Source organism: Mustela putorius, unplaced genomic scaffold (genome assembly GCF_011764305.1).
Source record: "Mustela putorius furo isolate JIRA1106 unplaced genomic scaffold, ASM1176430v1.1 tig00000242_pilon_pilon_pilon, whole genome shotgun sequence".
NCBI classification, from domain to species: domain Eukaryota; kingdom Metazoa; phylum Chordata; class Mammalia; order Carnivora; family Mustelidae; genus Mustela; species Mustela putorius.
Window position 1 is genome coordinate 10,927,021 of NW_025421325.1, and position 19,270 is coordinate 10,946,290.

At 37.7% G+C, this 19,270-nt stretch overlaps 1 protein-coding gene across 3 annotated transcripts in view; it reads left to right on the plus strand.

Moving 5' to 3' along the window:
* Window positions 1-2,271: 2,271 nt before the first annotated feature.
* The window catches only part of PRMT9 (protein arginine methyltransferase 9), a 38,636-nt gene continuing 21,637 nt past the window's right edge, over window positions 2,272-19,270 (plus strand). Inside the window, exons 1-6 of one of the 3 annotated variants that reach the window (XM_004758029.3) lie at window positions 2,272-2,737; window positions 5,035-5,183; window positions 8,450-8,686; window positions 9,234-9,401; window positions 12,107-12,209; window positions 14,617-14,723. In XM_004758029.3, coding sequence (XP_004758086.1) covers window positions 2,549-2,737; window positions 5,035-5,183; window positions 8,450-8,686; window positions 9,234-9,401; window positions 12,107-12,209; window positions 14,617-14,723 — 953 coding nt within the window. In that variant the 5' untranslated portion in view covers window positions 2,272-2,548. Of the gene's footprint in view, window positions 2,738-5,034; window positions 5,184-8,449; window positions 8,687-9,233; window positions 9,402-12,106; window positions 12,210-14,616; window positions 14,724-19,270 lie in introns of those variants that run through there. The other 2 variants (XM_004758030.3, XM_045078335.1) reach the window with 2 other exon arrangements.

A 19,270-nucleotide genomic window follows, 5' to 3' on the forward strand; every position in this document is an offset into this window, starting at 1 on the left:
TTTGAGGGATGTAGGTTATCTCAATAAACCAACAGAGCAAAATAACAAAACAAAGTAAAACAAGACAGGAGAAATCTTGCCACTGTAGAATGGGAAAGGATGCCCTGGACTACAAGATAAGCTGTGAAGTGAAGTAATTCAGCTGAATCAAGGACTCACAGAGGTGACTAGAATGGTGACCTCTAAGTGATTCCGCATTAACCCAAATTCTCTGCAGAGAAAGTCTGGTAGGTCTCCCTCTGCATTCTGAAGGAGAAGCTAGCCGATTACTTTAGACTATTAAATGATATGAGTTGTGTACATTTCTGATCAAGTGCTTGAAGGTGTTAGTGACCTTTTTATTTTAATAAGCCAGGTAAATTTTAAATAACTCTAGATAATAGTAACAATGCCTAGCATTAAATATATCTTATATATAAAATGCTTTTATACAACTCATTATCTCATTTGATGATTGTTAACAAATTTTGGTCCAAAGTAGGAAGTACAGCTTTGTTAAGCTTTTTTTTACAAATAATGCTTCTTAAGGAAAATTGGATGGGCAGAAAAGGTCAAGTTTGAACTAGAATGCTTTTTTTTTTTTTAATTTTTAAGTTCAGTGATCTTTTCCTGCTCTACTGCATTCTAATGTGGGTCCCTGCAGGTTTCGGGGACTAGCATTTCAGTCTTGTTAGGGAAATATATAGTTACATCCTAAATTGTTTAGTACAAAAAGTAGCAAATCAGAAGGGGAGAGAAATAAGGACCTCAATGGTTGGGGAAATCTACAAAACCTGGTAGTATGATAGGTACTTTCCATTAAAAATTTTTTTTAGTCCTTACTTTGAGCTAGACTCTGCTAGGGGCAAAGGTTACAAAAATGGTTAAGAATAGTTACTGTCTTTGAGGGACTTTCTAAGAGAGCAGGCTACAATCTAGTGACCAGGACTCCGAAAAATTGATTAGGAACGACTTTGGTAGGTGCTCAGAGGAAGGGTGGTTCAGATAATCAGATCAATAGAGAAGGCAGAGACTTGGAGGAGCCCCCAACGTGTTAGTTCGCTATGCAGATGCTCTACTTGTTGTTTTTTGCTCAGTAATCTACTCACCACTGGTAAGTGTGAAAATGAAGACAAAAATGACTGCTTTCAAGGGTAATTCCCAAGCTCATCCCCTTTAAAGTTTTGAATCCATCTCTTAAGGGCCACACTTGAAGGTAGAAAAACTTTCTCTATGTATTAATATAATCACTGTACAGCGGTGATACACCCAACAGTGAAATAGACCCTAAACTCGTTTTAAAATAACTCATGGAACGTGGGTTTGAGCCACGCCTCGGCCACCAACCGGCTGTGTGACACTGCGCAAGTAACTTCTCAGGGTGTCCTCGTCTCCGTCTTTAAGATTGTGATTTAGGGGCGCCTGGGTGGCTCAGTCGGTTAAAGCTTCTGCCTTCGGCTCAGGTCATGATCTCAGGATCCTGGGATCGAGCCCCGCATCGGGCTCTCTGCTCAGCCAGGAGTCGGCTTCCTCCTCTCTCTCTGCCTGCCTCTCTGCCTACTTGTGATCTCTCTCTGTCAAATAAATAAATAGATAAAATCTTAAAAAAAAAAAAAAAGAGGGGTGCCTGGGTGGCTCAGTGGATTAAGCCGCTGCCTTCAGCTCAGGTCATGATCTCAGGGTCCTGGGATCGAGTCCTGCATGGGGCTCTCTGCTCAGCAGGGAGCCTGCTTCCCTCTCTCTCTCTCTCTGCCTGCCTCTCCATCTACTTGTGATCTCTCTTTGTCAAATAAATAAATAAAATCTTAAAAAAAAAAAAAAGATTGTGATTTAAAGGCCCACCTCATGGGGTTTTGTGAGGGTGATTTAAAATAATGCCTGTGAAAGCCTTTGCTCTAGCACCTCTGAGGTACGTTTGTTGTCTCGGGGTTCTTTGCAGTCTTGCCATTTTGAGATTTGATGAATCAGGACCCAAAGGTCTTAAGCATCACCGGAAACGCCTGACCTTCCTCCTCATAGCCACTCAGATCCCTCACGGTTAGGTGCTGCTTCGCGTTGACTGGGTCTGCATTGTGAGGTCTAGCAGTCGAAGTCACACACTTCTGGCCCACACGAAAGAAAAAGTTCGGTTTCAGCGCGGAAGAAGAGGGAGAGAAGGAGGAGGGAAGGGGAGAAGAAGGCGAGAGTAGCACAGAGGATCAGCGAAGGCACGCTTCGCGCACGCGCACTGGCCGCCCTACGCCACGCTTCCTGCGGGAGGGGAAGGACCGCGACGTGCCCACGTCGGGCGCACTGACGCTCGCTTGGCGTGCGCGGGCGGCCCGTGTCGTTAGTTGCGGGGTTGGGAGTCGCTGTCTGTGGAGCCGGCCTGGCCGGGGGGAGGCGGGGCTTCTGTTTGGCGGAGGTGGGGGCGCACGGACGCCGCCGAGGCATAACTTTCCTGTACCCGCTCTCGCGCTCTTTTTAAGTCCCTTGGAAGTGTGGCCATCGGGACAGTTTTGTCGTACCGTTTAGCCAAACATCTTCCCTTTGGTTATACAAGCGCAGGTTTCAGGGCGGTAGCTCTGGCATGCCGAACTCGCGGCCCAGGCCCCGTCGGGGTGCCCGGAGTGGCGGCGGGGCAGCCGGGCGGGAGGAGCTGGTGTCGCGGTCCTTACAGAGCGCAGAGCACTGCCTGGGCGCCCAGGACTTCGGCACCGCCTATGCTCACTACCTCCTCGTCCTCAGCCTGGCGCCGGAGCTGAAAGACGACGTGAAGGTGAGGAGGAGGTCCCTTCTTAAACTTGCTGGCAGATCTGTGTTCTTCACGTAAAATAAGTTGGGGGAGGTGGGTGGCTGAGATGGGTGGCAAGTTGTTGCTATTAATATTTACTGTTCCTGCTTGACTTCTCTTTTATTCAGGCCCGCAGTCAGCCCATCAGAAAATCCTGTCGGCTCCATCTTTGAAATATATCCAGAATCTGACCACTTGTCACCACCTTTTCCCCTTACTACCTTGGTTAAAGCCTCAGTCATTGGTTGGCTATTGCGGCAGGCTCCTAACTAGGCTTTCCCGCGTAGGCTGTCCCAACACAGCCTGCCTGAGCATTTCATAACAAGTCAAACGATGTCACTTCTCGTTTTCAAAACTTCCATTTTAATATAAAGGATGTATTGCAAATAAGGCCGCAAGGGATCTTCTCCCTCCTCGTGTGTCTAATTCTAGTATCCCTGCCTCAGGACCTTTACCCCGGGCCCAGCTGTGTGCAAGAGTGTTATGGGTATCTGCAGTTGAATAAAGTTTGGAAGTAGCCTAAAGTTATCATTTGATGATGCATTCTTTAACCTTCAACTACTGGATTGTGATGGTTATTGTTTAAATGCTGAAAAAATCTTCAGGTTATATTAGAATCCAACTTAAATGATTTCACTTAATTTTGCATTCAGTTTTCAGCCTCAAGCTACTTGCTTTATTTCGCCCAGCGTTTCTCAACATTAGCCTTACTGACTTTGTTGATGGCGTGATTCTTTTTCTGGACAGCTGGCCTGTGCATTGTAGAATGTTTAGCAACATTGTTGATTTCCTCTACCTACTAGATGTCAGTAATGTCTAGATATTTGTGGTTAACATAAATTTATTGTAAATTTCACGAGCAGCTGGCCCCAAGAAGGAGAAGGTGCTATGTTGAGATACAGTTTGCTCTTATAGGTAGGCAGTAGTAGAATCAACCCAAGTGGTGGTTTCTTTCTTTGTTCCTCCTTTGTCAAACAGTGAGAATACCTTTTTTATAATTGTTTAGTGCACATCAAAAGTATATCTAAAGCCTGTATTTGAATGCCTCATGTTCGGTAGGGTTCAGAAACCACTTTTGTTTCCTGCAGAACAAAGGCATTATTCTTCGTGTAGGCTTTAGAAAAAGATCTCTTTAGTCTTATTTTTCACTACTCACTCTATTCCCCATGCCCACACTTCAGCCACACACCAAGCTGGTTACCAGTAGATTTCCTGATCCAGTTCATATCATCTGTGCTTTTTAGCCCCTGATACTCTAGACTCTTCTTGCATATCCTTCTCTCTAGTAAACTACATCAGAATTCAGTTACGAGTATCAACTCTTCTGTAAATCTCTGAGGATGATGTAAAATGTGCTCACCATAAAACTGGCATGACTAAAGCCTTCCCTCTTTCTATGGTGTTGTGATGTGGAGAATAGCTGGAGGAGGTGAGATTGGAGCTGGGGACAGTGGGAATGCTGTTACTGTGGTCCAACAAGTATTAGAAGGCCCAGACTATGTTTTAACAGTGGGAATGGAGAGACGGTGACAGACTTAAAGATGTTTGAAACTAACTGCATTGGAGTTAAGGTAGTGTTAAATAAGATGACTCAGTGGTTTGAGATTGGGTAGTATCTTAACCTTATATCCTGTGTGAGAGGAATATAATAGGTTCACTTTAGAGCATTTTGAATTTTTAAAAATTGCGTGTTTAATTTCTCCCAGCAAGTCTTCTGTGAGGACTGGAACAGGATTTATGTTGTTCATTGCTGTGTTTTAGCTCCAGTTCTTTGCATACTGATTGTTCAGGAAATACTTGAGTTGAGCTGAATTTGAGATGGATGAGGGTGCAGTTCCTTGTTGAGATGACTGATGGAAAGTTATGTTTGTGAGTCAGGTTCAAAAGAGGAGAGAGTCTTGATTGGAGATGTAGATGTTGCTTCATCCTTCAATGCATGGGTGATAGTTATTGCATTGGATGGGTGAGAAAGGAGAAGGCAGCCAAAAACAACTCCTAAAACATAGGAGCCCACAAAAGAGAGGTAGGTGGAGAATGTGATATGATAGCTAAGAATGGAGAGAGTTTAGAGTGGTCATACTCTCTACTTCTGCATGTTATTGCTACATAGGTGGTAAAATTCATTTATGCATTTGTTTATTTGGCAAGTTGTCTACTAAAACTAAATAAAATTTAAAGTAATCAGTTAATAGTAGTTAAGTTCTGTTCTCTGTGGAATCATCAGATGCTGTATGTTCTTCATTTATGCTATTGACTAAATTACTGTTTTCTCTTTCAAATAGGAAACTTTTCAGTATACACTGTTTAGATGGGCTGAAGAACTCGATTCTCTCAGTCGAACACAAGACTTACTTGGTTGTTATGAACAAGCTTTGGAACTGTTTCCTGATGATGAAGTGATTTGTAATAGTATGGGGGAGCATCTCTTCAGGTCTGTAGTGATTTTAGTATTACTTGTTAAGAATTACTCTGTATCAGTCTTGATCAGGGATAAATCACATAGTAATTTGAAAAGGAAAGTTTAATATAAAGAATTATTAACTATGACCAGGGATCAGAGTACTGAAGGATTGGCCAGTAAGAAGTAGAGAGAACTCAAAAGAATATAAGAATAGCAAATATAATATGTAATAACAGATTAATTTTAGTGTTATATTTGTGCTACATAATAGCCATTGCCCCAAGAGTTCCCCTCCCTGGGCTAAGATCGGGACCTTGTTGGAGAGGACCAAGGTGTATGTTGCAGGATGGCTGTGAAGTAAGTCACTCTGGTACCTTGCCAGGGAACTTGTGAATCTCTTCTCTGGATCTGGCTGGAAACTTGCCATTAGAAATTCTGTCCATTCTCCATAAAAACTATGGAACTAGGAAAACATGAAAACACCCAGTTTTTGTTTTGGATTTGTTTTATTAAATTTGGTTTTACTTTGTACAAATTATCAGGAGGCTTCTTGTAAGAAACAGCATGCTAATGTCCTGTTCTATATAGTGAGATCATTTTACATGTTCCAGCAGTTGTCCTCTAGTATTACTGCTTTGTTCATCCAATCATATTAAGTTTTATTCAATGAAAAGTTCTGTAAAGGGAAGTATCTTTATCAAAATGTATTAGTCTCAGGGATGTAGCTATATACAGTTTAATAGTCTTAATCAGCATGACTTGAAGAGTGAAATAAGTACTCATTTAAGAGACAAATATTTGACAATTACTAATTGTAGAGTATAATAATAACTGGGAATATGAGGCAGATTTTTCAACTGAGGCTTGTTTGCTCACACTAACAGCTAACCTGATCCTGATACACAGATTCCATCTCTACTAATTAGCAATTACTTGTCCTTTAAATGAAATTTAGCTTAAGAAGATTTTTAAATAACTTGTCACATTAGTTAAAAGTATACATTTTAATTTCAAAATTTTCTTTAGTTCTTCAGTCCATATAAGGGAAGTTAGTCTACAGGATTCAATTATATTTCCAGATAATAGGCAGGTAATGATCATAACATTTTAAAATGAATGTTTAGGATCAATTCAACAGAAAATTGGAGCTCTGTACTTTTGATGGATCATAATTTGGTTACCTATTGTTTTAAGATATTAGTCTGAGCAGTTACCAATTACTGAGACAATGCTTGTTTGCTTTAGGAAATGTAATTATGCAAAATAATTGAGAATTCAGAACTTGTAAAAGTGTGAATGTGGCTTTTGCGATATAGTTTGTCTTTGTTCTTTACAACAGTGGTTCTTACCTTTTGTCCTTTCTACTTCCCTCATCAAAAACAGTGGGTCACTCACTCTGCACTAAGAGAATCACGGCTCCAGGAGAAAAAAATTTCTTAAGTAAAGTCTCAACTTTACAACCTTGTCCAATAGTCCAATAGCATCAGATTTAAACAAAACATTCAAGTTGCTAATTGGGAAGATATTTCTTCTAAATAAAAAAAGGGTGGTTTTATAGTTTGTTGATACTGACACACGTGTTGGGTCTATCAATATCAGATAGACTTTAATTGAGTGTACCATATATCTTTCAGATTAACATTATGGTTTAAGAAAACTGAATGATGGGGCACCTGGGTGACTAAGTCATTAAGTGTCTGCCTTGGCTCAGATCCTGGGCTTGAGCCCCACATTGGGCTCCATGCTCAACAAGAAGCCTACTTCTATCTCTCCTACTCCCCCTGCTTGTGTTCCCTTTCTCGTTGTGTTTGTCTCTGTCAAAGAAATAAATCTTAAAAAAAAACAAACCTGAATGATATTTTAAGAATCAAACTTAAGGGAAGCACAAACCCCAGGAAATTATTAGGGGCAGATTTGGCATTGATTCAGCAGATTGTTGATATTTAAACATTCTAAAATACCCATTGCTAGTTTTGTCTCACTGAGTAGTGATTGTGTAAAATGTGTTTTATATTGTATTTTGTGTAGTGTCAGTTGTAGAATAAGATAACCTGTCTTCAATATACTTAAAAATAACAGATACTAACCATAAACATTTTTATTTTAATCTTAAACATGAGTGCCAGTCATTTGACATACGGCCATTACCTTTTGTTAGAGTGTAGTTCCTTGTTTGAAGTTCCAGAATGTTTGTTTGTTTGTTTGTTTTACATAAACCATATATTGAATGAATAGTCTCATTTTCAAATGCTTAAAAGTTCTCACGAAGAAATGTGAGCGTAAAAGGGTTTTACTAGCCCATGTCTCTTCAATTTGTGGACTACACACTGGGGCAGGTCCACAGATTATCAGTCAGCGACAGGTAAGTATAGTAATTGAGCATAAGTGTTTAGAAATGTATATAGCACTTTGATACTGCTTTAAATCCAAGCATGTGATCAGGGAACTCACTTGTGAAAGAAGATGGTGGACCAGTTAGGGTGCTGCTGAAATCTGGTGGGTGAGTTGCATGCTAATCACATGCAATAGAACTGTATTGGTCTACAAATATTTATGTAATCTAAAAAGGGGGAGATGGATTCTTTACTACAGAAAGTTCCAGAAGCCCTATTCTAGATAGTTCAGTAGTTTTCCCGCTTTTATTGTTGATTTGCTCACATCTAATTCAGTTGGAACTTTTGGATGACTCGCCTTTGATTTTTATCAAAGCATTTAGCTTCATGTCCTCAGAAACAGTGGCTCTCTCTTTGCAGTTATGTTTATTTTCTATCATATATATTTATTATATTTATATAATATATATTTTATATACTTACATATTAAATATGTTTAATTGAAATATTTAATTATATATAATTATAATAACAAGTATAACTGATAAAAACTGGTCTGGCTCTTGATAATTCACTCAGTTGCTGTGAGAGAAGGTATACAGTCACACCCCGTCCTAGCTTTAGGCATCAGTATGTTTTACACAGGAATGATTTTTAGAAAGCACTGGTTTTCTAGTGAGTTAGTTAAATGCAAGATGACTCGGGGAGCTTCTACTATATTTTAGTACAATAGTAATTTATAGTCAGTTTCCTAGAATGCATAAATACGATAAGCGTTCAGAAAGGAAAAAAAATGATCAAAGATTATCATCCTTACAAAAGACTTCTCATAAATGATGGTGCTTGTAATGAGTAGGATTTGGGGTGCTGGAGTGATTCTTACGCCTGATAAGTGGCATGAACAAAGGCACAGTAATTGATATCATAATAACCGAACATTTTGTCTGTCATTTTTTACTGTAGAATGGGCTTTAGAGATGAAGCAGCTGGCTATTTTCATAAAGCAGTAAAACTAAACCCTGAATTCAATGATGCAAAGGAGAATTTTTATCGTGTTGCAAACTGGTTGGTGGAACGCTGGCACTTTATCATGCTTAATGACACCAAAAGGAATACAGTTTATAATGCAGCAATCCAAAATGCAGTTTCCTTGGGGTCCCAGAGTGTTTTGGACATTGGAGCAGGAACTGGAATACTAAGGTTTGTTGTAATTGTGTTTTAATTATATGCATACACACACACACACAGACACACTAAGGTAAATTAAAGCTTTTTACCAAATATGGAAAATTTAACAGTGGAATTTAAAAATAGAGTTCAATTTATTTCTCATAATCTTATGACTATTCATGTAAACTACTATTATTGTTTTTTTCACTATAACTACTTTATCAAGCACTGGACACAACCAATAAGAATTTGGGGTTACTATTGAAATTTTGAACAATGCCTTTTAAGAGTACTTTTTGCATTAATATTGTGTTTGAGTCTAATTGTCTAAGTTAAAGCCTGTCGACATTTTTCATCTCAATTATGTCTTCTTAAAAACATGAGTGTCATGATTTATTGTATGATTTGTTTCTTGATAAGAATACTGGTTCATTTTTTTTTTTAATGTGGAATGAATAATGGTTGTGTTAGTTAAAGAATAAAAGGGAAAAAGCATGTCTAAGCCTAATAATTACACTAAAATTGAAAAGCTGCAGTGGATTATTTTTTCTTGATGGAACACTTTTACCCCTTGCAGCATGTTTGCTAAAAAAGCTGGAGCACGCTCAGTATATGCTTGTGAGTTATCCAAGACCATGTATGAACTTGCCTGTGATGTAGTGGCAGCAAACAAGATGGAAGCAGGAATCAAACTCTTACATATGAAGTCACTTGATATAGAAATTCCAAAACACATTCCTGAAAGGTATTATATAATTTTTATGTAATATAATTTTATTTTTATAATTTTTTAAAAAATTAAGATGTTTCTGTTTAGAGCTTCTAGCCCAAATAAAAATTCTAAAATCCTTATATTGTAAAGATAGGAATATGGGATCATTTAGCATAAGATGGATTTTCTAAGGTCATATTCTTGATAAAAAATATTTAGAGAGATCTTGGGAAAAAAACTTGTACTAAGGTATTTACTACATATACTTGACCTTTAGCAAGTTACTTTTCTTCTGTTAATTTTAGTATTCTGGTTGTGAAAATGGATACTATCTCTTGTGTGGTCAACTATTTTAAAATTTTGGTTAAAAATAATACAAGAGTAGATCTGGCTTGATGGACTTATCATATTTTGTGTTAACCTTGGCTAAAATGAAAGCCGTCAAAGTATTTTGGCCTGGCTCCTTCAAATGCTTTTTTTCATAGGCCTTGGATTTTTAGTATATCATCTCACTTTAATCATTATTGCAAGGGTGATGGAATTTTAGAGCTGGAATGGATTTACAAATCATCTGGTCCAACACTATCATTTTTGAGACAGTTTTCTTTTCTTTTTTTTTTTTTTCTAAAGATTTATTTGACAGACAGAGATCACAAGTAGGCAGAGAGGCAGGCGGGGGGGGGGGGGGGGGGGGGGAGGGAAGCAGGTACCCTGATGAGCAGAGATCCCAATACGGGGCTCGATCCCAGGATTATGAGATCATGACCTGAGCCGAAGGCAGAGGCTTAACCCACTGAGCCACCCAGGTGCCCCTCTTTTTTTTTTTTTTTGGTAATTTGACAGACAGAGATTACAAGTAGGCAGAGAGGCAGGCAGAGAGAGGTGGGGGTGGGGGGAGTATTGAAAGAGGACTTTTATACTCTGTTGTAATTTGGACTGTGATTTTTAAAAGTCTTCTTCCATATGTATAATAATATTTGTTTACTTAATAATTACACTTTCCAATGGACTTAGCATTGATTTTTATGGAAGAAGTCTTATTAACTTGTTGAAGCAGAGAGACACATTTTGTAGAAATAAACAGTGTCCTGAATTATCGTAATCCACTCAGGCTACCATTACAAAATAACCATAGACTAGATAGCTTAAACAACAAACATTTACTTTTTCACAGTTCTGGAAGCTAGAAGTCCATGATCAAGGGTGCTGGCAAATTTGGTTTCTGGTGAGAGCTCTCTTCCTAGCTTACAGAGAGTTGCATTCCTGCCCTTTCCTCTGTACATGTGAGGAGAAAGAGAGATCACCTGTGTCTTTTCCATTCTATAAGGATACCAGTTCTGTCACATTGGGGCCCTACGCTTATGACTTCATTTAACTTTAATTTTAATCTCCTAAAGACCGTAGCTCCAAATGTAGTCACTTGGGAGTTAGGGCTTCAATTTATGAATTTTGGTGGCATGAATCAGTTACCTTAATTTAACCTTCATTTCTTTCACAGATAGTGTTATAGAAGGACCTGTGGGTTTTGAATTAGGAAATAGGGATTCCAGTACTAACTCTGTTTTAATTTATTTTGACCTTGAGCAAATCTAGATATTTCAAGATACTAGATTAGATGATTGAGATACCTTCCACGTTTTAAATGTATGCAACCATCAATACTGAAAATTTTTTGTAATTAAATAGTATTGGGTTTAGGCACTTTGAGGGATACCAAAGTTTCTTTTTCTTTCTTTCTTTCTTTTTTTAAAAAGATTTTATTTATTTATTTGACAGAGATCACAAGTAGGCAGAGAGGCAGGCAGAGAGAGAAGGGGAAGCAGGCTCCCTGTGGAGCAGAGAGCCTGATGCGGGGCTCGATCCCAGGACTCTAGGATCATGACCTGAGCCGAAGGCAGAGGCTTTAACCCACTGAGCCACCCAGGTGCCCCATACCAAAGTTGTTTCTGTCCTCAAGGCACCTATAATCTAGAGAGGAAGATAAAGAATATTCATGAAACTTTTCTTTATCTTTTAATTACATAAATAAATGTTATTGGCAGTAAGTGCTAAAGAAGTTCAGAGAAGGGAGAAAGTATTTTTATGTGTCTTTGGGTGAAATTTTCTAGAAAGAATGGTCAGAAGATCCCAACTCTGTGGACTTAAGCTTTTGTGAAAACTCACAGGGAGTAGGTAAAGCAAAAGAAGCAACAAGAGAGCTACAGTGAATGTGTAAGAGGTAAACATGGATAATGAAGGGAGAGAAAGGATTTTGAGAGGGAGGTCTTCTCAGGTCCATTACACGTTATTTGTAGATTAAGGAAAATTATAACTGAGAAAGATTACTCATCTTTATAAGTAGGGGAGCTGTTTACGATAGAGAATATTTTTATAGAGTGTTGGGGATAAAAATCCATTTACTCACCAAGAAAAAGGGGACTGGTAAAGATAATGGGTATGAAGTACTCTTAAGAATTTAGGCAGTGAAAGAATCATCTGAAGAGGCCCCAGGGTCATGTGAAGGTTGTATGTCTCCCTGCCCCCAGAGGGTGCCAGTGGAGAACAGAGGAGCCTGTGGAACAGTAGAGTCAAGTTCCTTAAGATCTGAGGGTAGATACTAAAAAAGTAAAATGTAGTAGAACATTTTATATGTGAACTGTTTCTATAATATATTTTTCCTTTGTTCTCTCAGCTTTGACATCTTTACTTAAATAGCATGATATTTTACTTACATATATCTTTAAAAAATCGTTCTATAGAGTGTCCCTAGTTGTAACAGAAACTGTCGATGCAGGTTTATTTGGAGAAGGAATTGTGGAGAGTTTGATTCATGCATGGGAGCATTTACTTTTGCAGCCAAAGGTAAGCAGCATGAAAACACTTAAATTTGATTAAGAACTCATTATTTCAGTAGGTATTTATTGAGCCCCTTTGTGTACTGTTAAGCAGTATAAAATACATTCTCCTATCAAGGTTTATATTATATAGTTGGGAAGAAATCCATGCAAAAACTAGTTTAATCATGTAATGTAATATATACTTGTGTACCTCCATGGGGTAGATAGGCCATAAAAAGACTCCAGGAAGGAATTCATAGTAATTGAGGCTACACTGTGGGACAACTATTGTGGAATTCTTGAGTAGGATTGAGAAAGGGAAGTACTTTCAGTCTCAATAGCCCTCACTGCTTGGATTTTTGGCAAACTATCAAAGGGGAGTGTAACAATAACTGATTTGGTGTGGTTTTAAGGTACCAATTGATTAGACAGGACTAACTCTTAAAATTGCCTGTGTTTTGCAATGAATTTCTCTAAGGTGGCCCATGAGTTATAGATTTAGTTTTTATAATATGTAATGTGAATGAAAGTCTTTTAACATGTCATGAGAATTTACTATTTACAGAAAGTGATTTGAATTTAAAATACCTAATTAAAGGCTGAAAAGAAGAGCAGTTGGTCTTTCAAATAGGTAGTAGTGATTTTGGTTTCTCAGTTAGTCATACCCAACAGTTTTTGTTGTGTATAGATTTATAGCTACCCTCCTCTTCCTATTTGTTGAAAAAAACATGTATACATATATACATATACAAACACACATATATAGCAATGAAAGTGAAATAAATCTTTAAAATAAAATTAGTATTAACATGGCATCACATTCATTGTTTTTCATTTTTTAAATTTACTATGTTTTTATTTAAGTATACTGAACGTACAGTGTTATATTAGTTTCAGGTGTACAGCATACTAATTCAGCAGTTCTGTACATTACTCAGCGTTCATCACAATAAGTGTACTCTTAATCCCTGTCACCTATTTCACCCATCCCCCTATCCACCTCCTTCCTCGTAACCATCAGTTTGTTCTCTCCATTTAAGTGGTTTTTTTGTTTATCTCTGTTTTGTTGATGTTTATTTCTTTCTTAAATTCCACATATGAGTGAAATCATATGGTGTTTCTCTTTCTCGGACTTATTTCACTTAGCATTATGTCCTCTAGATCCATCTGTATACTTGCTAATGGCAAAATTTCATTCTCTTTTATGGCTGAGTAATATTCAAGCTTTTTATTGAGGTATGACTGACATACAACATTATAGTAGTTTCAGGTATAGAATGTAATGATTTAAAATTTGTATATCTTGTGAAATGATCTCCACAATAAGACTAGTAAACAAAAGAAGCTTTTCAATTTCAATTTTTTTTAAGATTTCATTTTTAAGCAATGTGGGGCTTGAACTCACAACCCTGAGATCAAAAATTGCATGCTTTACCAACTAAGCCAGCTAGGCATCCCCCAAAGAAACGTTTTAATGAAAAAAGTTTTTTTTATAAGATTTTGTTTATTTTATTTTAGGAGGGGGAAGTGAGCAGGGGGAGTGGCAGAGGGAGAAGGAGAGAGAGAATGTCAGGGAGACTCAGCTCAGCGTGGAGCCCAGTGTGGGGCTCTGTCTCATGACCCTGAGGTCATGACCTGAGCTAAAACCAAGAGTCAGACATGTAACCCACTGAACCACCAGGTGCCCCATAAGAAACTTCTTAAAGATTTTGGGGCACCTGGGTGGCTCAGTGGGTTAAAGCCTCTGCCTTCGGCTCAGATCATAATTCTAGGGTCCTGGGGCTCTCTGCCTGGCGGGGAGCATGCTTCCTCCTCTCTCTGCCTGCTTCTCTGCCTACTTGTGATCTCCGTCTGTCAAATAAATAAAAAAAATCTTAAAAAAAGATTTTATTTATTCACTTATTTATTTGAGTGGCAGGGATAGCATGTGCAAATAGGGGGAGGCGCAGAGGGAGGAGAGGATTGTGTGGAGTCTGACACAGGGCTTGATGTCATGATCCTGCAATCATGACCTGAGCTAAAACCAAGAGTCAGATGCTTAACTCAGATGTCTCCACCAAAAAAACCTTATTTATTTATTCATTTTTATTTTATTTTATTTTTTTAAAGATTTTATTTATTTGTTCGACAGAGAAGAGGAAAGCACAGGCCAGGGGAGCAGCAGGCAGAGGGAGAAGCAGGTCCCAGCTGAGCAGGGAGCCCAGTTAGGGGCTCAATACCAGGAGACCCAAGCTGAAGACAGTTGCTTAACCAAATGAATCACCCAGGCACTCCTAAAAAAACTTCTGAAAGAAAAAAGTACCTTAACTTGTTTATCCTTACCTGTTGATTTTAAAGTTTTTTTTCTTAATAATTTTCTTTCTCATAATCATGCACACATATTTTTACATACATGAATATAACTGAATATAATTTTTATTGTTATATTTTAGAGCAGAGGTGAACATGGTAATTGTGAAAAGTATGGGAAAGTTATACCAGCAAGTGCTGTCATATTTGGGATGGCAGTAGAATGTGCAGAGATAAGAAGACATCATAGGTAAGTGGTTACTTAAATAGTAAATACTAGAAAACATTAATTTTAAAGAGTAAACTGTACTTGAAAGTTTATTTAGTGAATATTTATTTGGATGAGAATTTGTAGTTTTGTGACCTTTAAATTCATGATGTGTGTTCTAGTCTTAATTCCCTGTTTACCTTTTTCTTACTTTCCTTTAAAGTGTAACTCTAGGGATGCCTGCATGGCTCAGTTGGTTAAGCATCTGCCTTCTTCTCAGGTCATGATCCCAGGGTCCTGAGATTGAGCCCCACTCCACAGGGAGCCTGCTTCTCCTTCTGTTTGCTGCTCCCCCTGCTTGTGCACACATGCTTGCTCACTCTCAAAAAAAAAACTTCAAAAAAAAAATAAAGTAGAACTCTAGAACTAAAACCAGCTTTTATTAGTTTCTTAGTGGAAAATTAATTTTGATACAACTTAGTATTTTTTTATTTGTGGTAGATTAAAGAGGCCCCCTTCAATAACTTAATAGTAGTAAAGGTAACATATAAATATTTTAAGACATAGTGATGAGTAAAAGAAGAAAATAAAAATTATCCTAAACTCTTCACTGTTAGATAGCTACTTCTCATCTTTGTTGTATACTCTTCCTTACTTTTCTGTACATGTTACAGGGTGATAAGGAAGTAAAATAGTTATTGGTAGGGCATAGGGCACCAACCAGACAGTCAGTGGCCTTAATGAATAGATTGGCTGAATTAGTGTGCTGGTTGAGTGTCTGTTCTGTGTAAGTAAAGGTGTGTGTATATCAATTTAATTTTGTTTCAGAAGTTTCATTGAGTATGTTTGCTTTTTCTTTGTGAGCCTCTTCATGTTAATAGATATGCTTCGTGATTTTTTAAAATCAATTTCCTTTCGTTCTGAGTTTAGAATTTTTAGGTGCTTCTACTGTTTTCAAATAAGAACAAGGGTAAATATCTTCGTACTTAGAACTTGTCCTTATTATTTTCTTGGGATAAATTTCTTAATAAAGAATTGAGTTACATAAAATCTTATTTAAAAAAATTTTTTAAAAAGATTTTACTTATTTGACAGAGAGAAATCACAAATAGAGAGGCAGGCAGAGCGGGGGTGGGTGGGTGCAGGCTCCCTGCTGAGCAGAGAGCCTGATGTGGGGCTCGATCCCAGGACCCTGAGATCATGACCTGAGCCAAAGGCAGTGGCTTAACCCACTGAGCCACCCAGGCACCCCGAGTTACATAAAATCTTAAAAAAAAAAAAAGAATTGAGTTAAAAGTTATGTATATTTTTCAGTTTATGGGGACACATTGCTGAGTTGCCCACCAGAAAAGCTAGGTTGTATGTTGCTGAGATTTCTTGCTATAACATGATTCTAAATTCTTTGCCATGAATAGTTTCTCTTTATATTTTATAGTTAAGTCACTAAAATTGTTTGCCTAAGTCCAATAGAAATTGACTGGTGTCTACTATTTTGAAAAAGGATCCCTTTATCATTGGTTCATTTACGTAGCAAATAAGGGTCTGACTATACAACAGAAGCACCAGCAGTTTTTGTAAACATAAAAATGCCACACATTTTGTTTGAGTAGGTCTGGGTGGGTGAGACTGGTATTTATTTTTCATGAAGCTCAGTAGTGTGGGTTGAGGACCATGAAGAAAGGTGCTGAAAGATAAAGAGGTGAGTGCTACCATTTTATCTGGTAGAAACAATTTTTTTTTTAGGATTTTATTTATTTATTCATCTGAGAGCAAGAGAGAGCGTCAAAGTGAGTACAAGTGGTGGTGGGGGGGCAGAGAGAGAGGGAAACGGAATCCCAAGCAGACTTCACACTGAGAGTAGAGCTCATTGTGGGCTCTGTTCCATGGCCCTGAGATCATGAACTGAGCTGAAACCAAGAGTTGGATGGTCAACCAGCTTAGGCACCTAGGCAACCCTGGTAGAAACAATTTTAACTACTGTTATAAAAATCACTGTTTGGAACCTAAGTAATTGAATCTTATGCTTATTTGAACAAGCAAATTTTTTAAGAATAGCCAAGAAAAGTGAGAAATTTGCCTTATTAGATACAAACCTCTAGAAATAAAAAACACTGATGTAGAAATTGAAAAACTGATCAGTGGAACAAAATAAATACAGACCTTGGGGGGGCACCTGGGTGGCTCAGTGGGTTAAGCCTCTGCCTTTGGCTCAGGTCATGATCTCAGGGTCCTGGGATCGAGCCCCGCATCGGGCTCTGCTCAGCAGGGAGCCTGCTTCCTCCTCTCTCTCTGCCTGCCTCTCTGCCTACTTGTGATCTCTGTCAAATAAATAAATAAAATCTTTAAATAAATACAGACCTTGGAATTTATAGGAATTTAGTAATGATACAGATGTATCATTCAGATCATCATGTATTTCAGATCAGCAGAGAAAGGATGAATGGAGATAGAGATATTTTTCATATAGGGAAAAACATTAGGTTCTTACTTTAATTCAAGATGAATTAAATATCTGGGACGCCTGGGTGGCTCACTTGGTTAAGCAGCTGCCTTCAGCTCAGGTCATGATCCCAGCGCCCTGGGATCGAGTCCCACATCAGGCTCCTTGCTCAGCAGGGAGCCTGCTTCTCCCTCTGCCTCTGCTTGCCACTCTGTCTGCCTGTGCTTGCTCTCTCCCCCTCTCTCTCTCTGATAAATAAATAAAATCTTTAAAAAAAAAAAAAGATGAATTAAATATCTAAGTGTAGAAAATTCATTGAGTGATGAAGGCTTTCCAAAGGAAAACATAGGATAGAGTCTCAAAGCCATAGAAGAGTGACAAATTTGACCACTTTAAAAAAATTTTAATATATCTCGTGAAAGCATGTGTAAATAAAGTTAAAAGACAGTTGGCAGGCTGAGATAAAAACTTGGACTTTTACAACAAAGCATTAATATACTTAAAATTGTGAATCAGAGAAATGGAAATTAAGTCAATATGACATTTTTTTGAGTAATTATATTAGCATTAAAAATGATAATATCCTGTTTTCTCACAGGTATGGGGAAAACGTATACACTGTTAGTATAACATTTTAGTAGCTCTATTTGGCATTATCTAAGAAAACTAAAGATCTGTATAGTCCTTGACCTAGTATTTCCACTTCTGGTAAGCTGCCCTGATAAACATACTTACATGTGTGTACAGAGATGTGTGTACAGGGGTGCTTAATGTAATGCTGTAATTGGGGAAAAAACTATCTAAAGGTTTATTAATAAGAAAATATTTCAATAATTTTTATTATTATTATTATTTTTTAATTTTATTTTTATTTTTTTATCAATAATTTTTGATAAAACATTTGCCTAGTACAGTACTATGCAAATGTCATAAAGAATTATTTAAGGTACATATACAGACATGGAAAAAGTTCATGATACACTATTAAGTGAAGAAGACAAGGTATAACCATAGGATCAGTGAGCATACCTGACACTAGGTCTTGGTTTCTAAATTCCATTCCTTGCCAAAGGGAACTATAGCTCCTTGGATAAATGGCTGCTTCCAGGATTAGGGTAGGACAGATTCAAGATGACTCTGAAACATTTTTGCGTTGGAAATTAAGGAAGTACTAAAAAAAAATTATAGGCCATTAAAAGGACATAAAAGCATGTTTGGAAGAGTCTCCCACTGGCCAAATCTGAGAGAATTTAAGCACCAAATATATATATACATAAGGGCATTTATAAATTAAAGCCCATTGAATAAAATAGAATCCTTAAGTTCCTACTTATAATAAATAGATTAATAAATTCATAAATGGGGACAAAAGGACAGTTATTTGCAGCAGGAGAATGTTGACTAATAATAAAACAAATGTTGCAAAATTATTGTTTGCAATCCCCATGTAAAGATGGGAGCAAAAATTATGAATGGATCAAATCAAAGGGGGGAAATTTAATGAAGGTCAAGATATTTGTAAGTTTAAAAGTATCTTCTCACAAATAATTTGTTACAAAAGGAAAAATGTTGATTACACAGGGAAAAAAGCACATAGCATGTTAACCAAGTGATCAAAATTAACAATACCAGTAAGATTCTTCTAAATCTGATACTTTGAGGATATATCACTTATATAATATTACACCCAAAATGTATATAACATATACATAATTATGAAAAAAACCTCTCTCTTTGCTGTTCCGCCTGCAGAGGGAAGGGGAGGAGCAGACTCCTTGCTAAGCAGGGAGCCCAATGTGGGGCTCGATCCCAGGACCCTGAGATCATGAGCCGAAGGCAGACACTTAACTGACTGAGCCACTCAGGTGTCCCTGGAGTATTTATTTCTCATAAAATGGTGTGGCTAAAATGTACATGAAATGGTTTTTTTTTTCCCAGTGTAGATTTTAATTGACATCAGAACACTGTTAAAACAAGTGCATAAACCATAAATTCATGATTTCATGAATTTTCATGACATTGATACACTTGTGTAACCAATGATCAAATCAAGATCCAGAACACCACCACCCCAGAAGGTCCCCAGGAAGAAACCCCTTCCAGTTACGGGTTCCCTGTCCCCCATTAGAGTAGCCACTATCCTGACTTC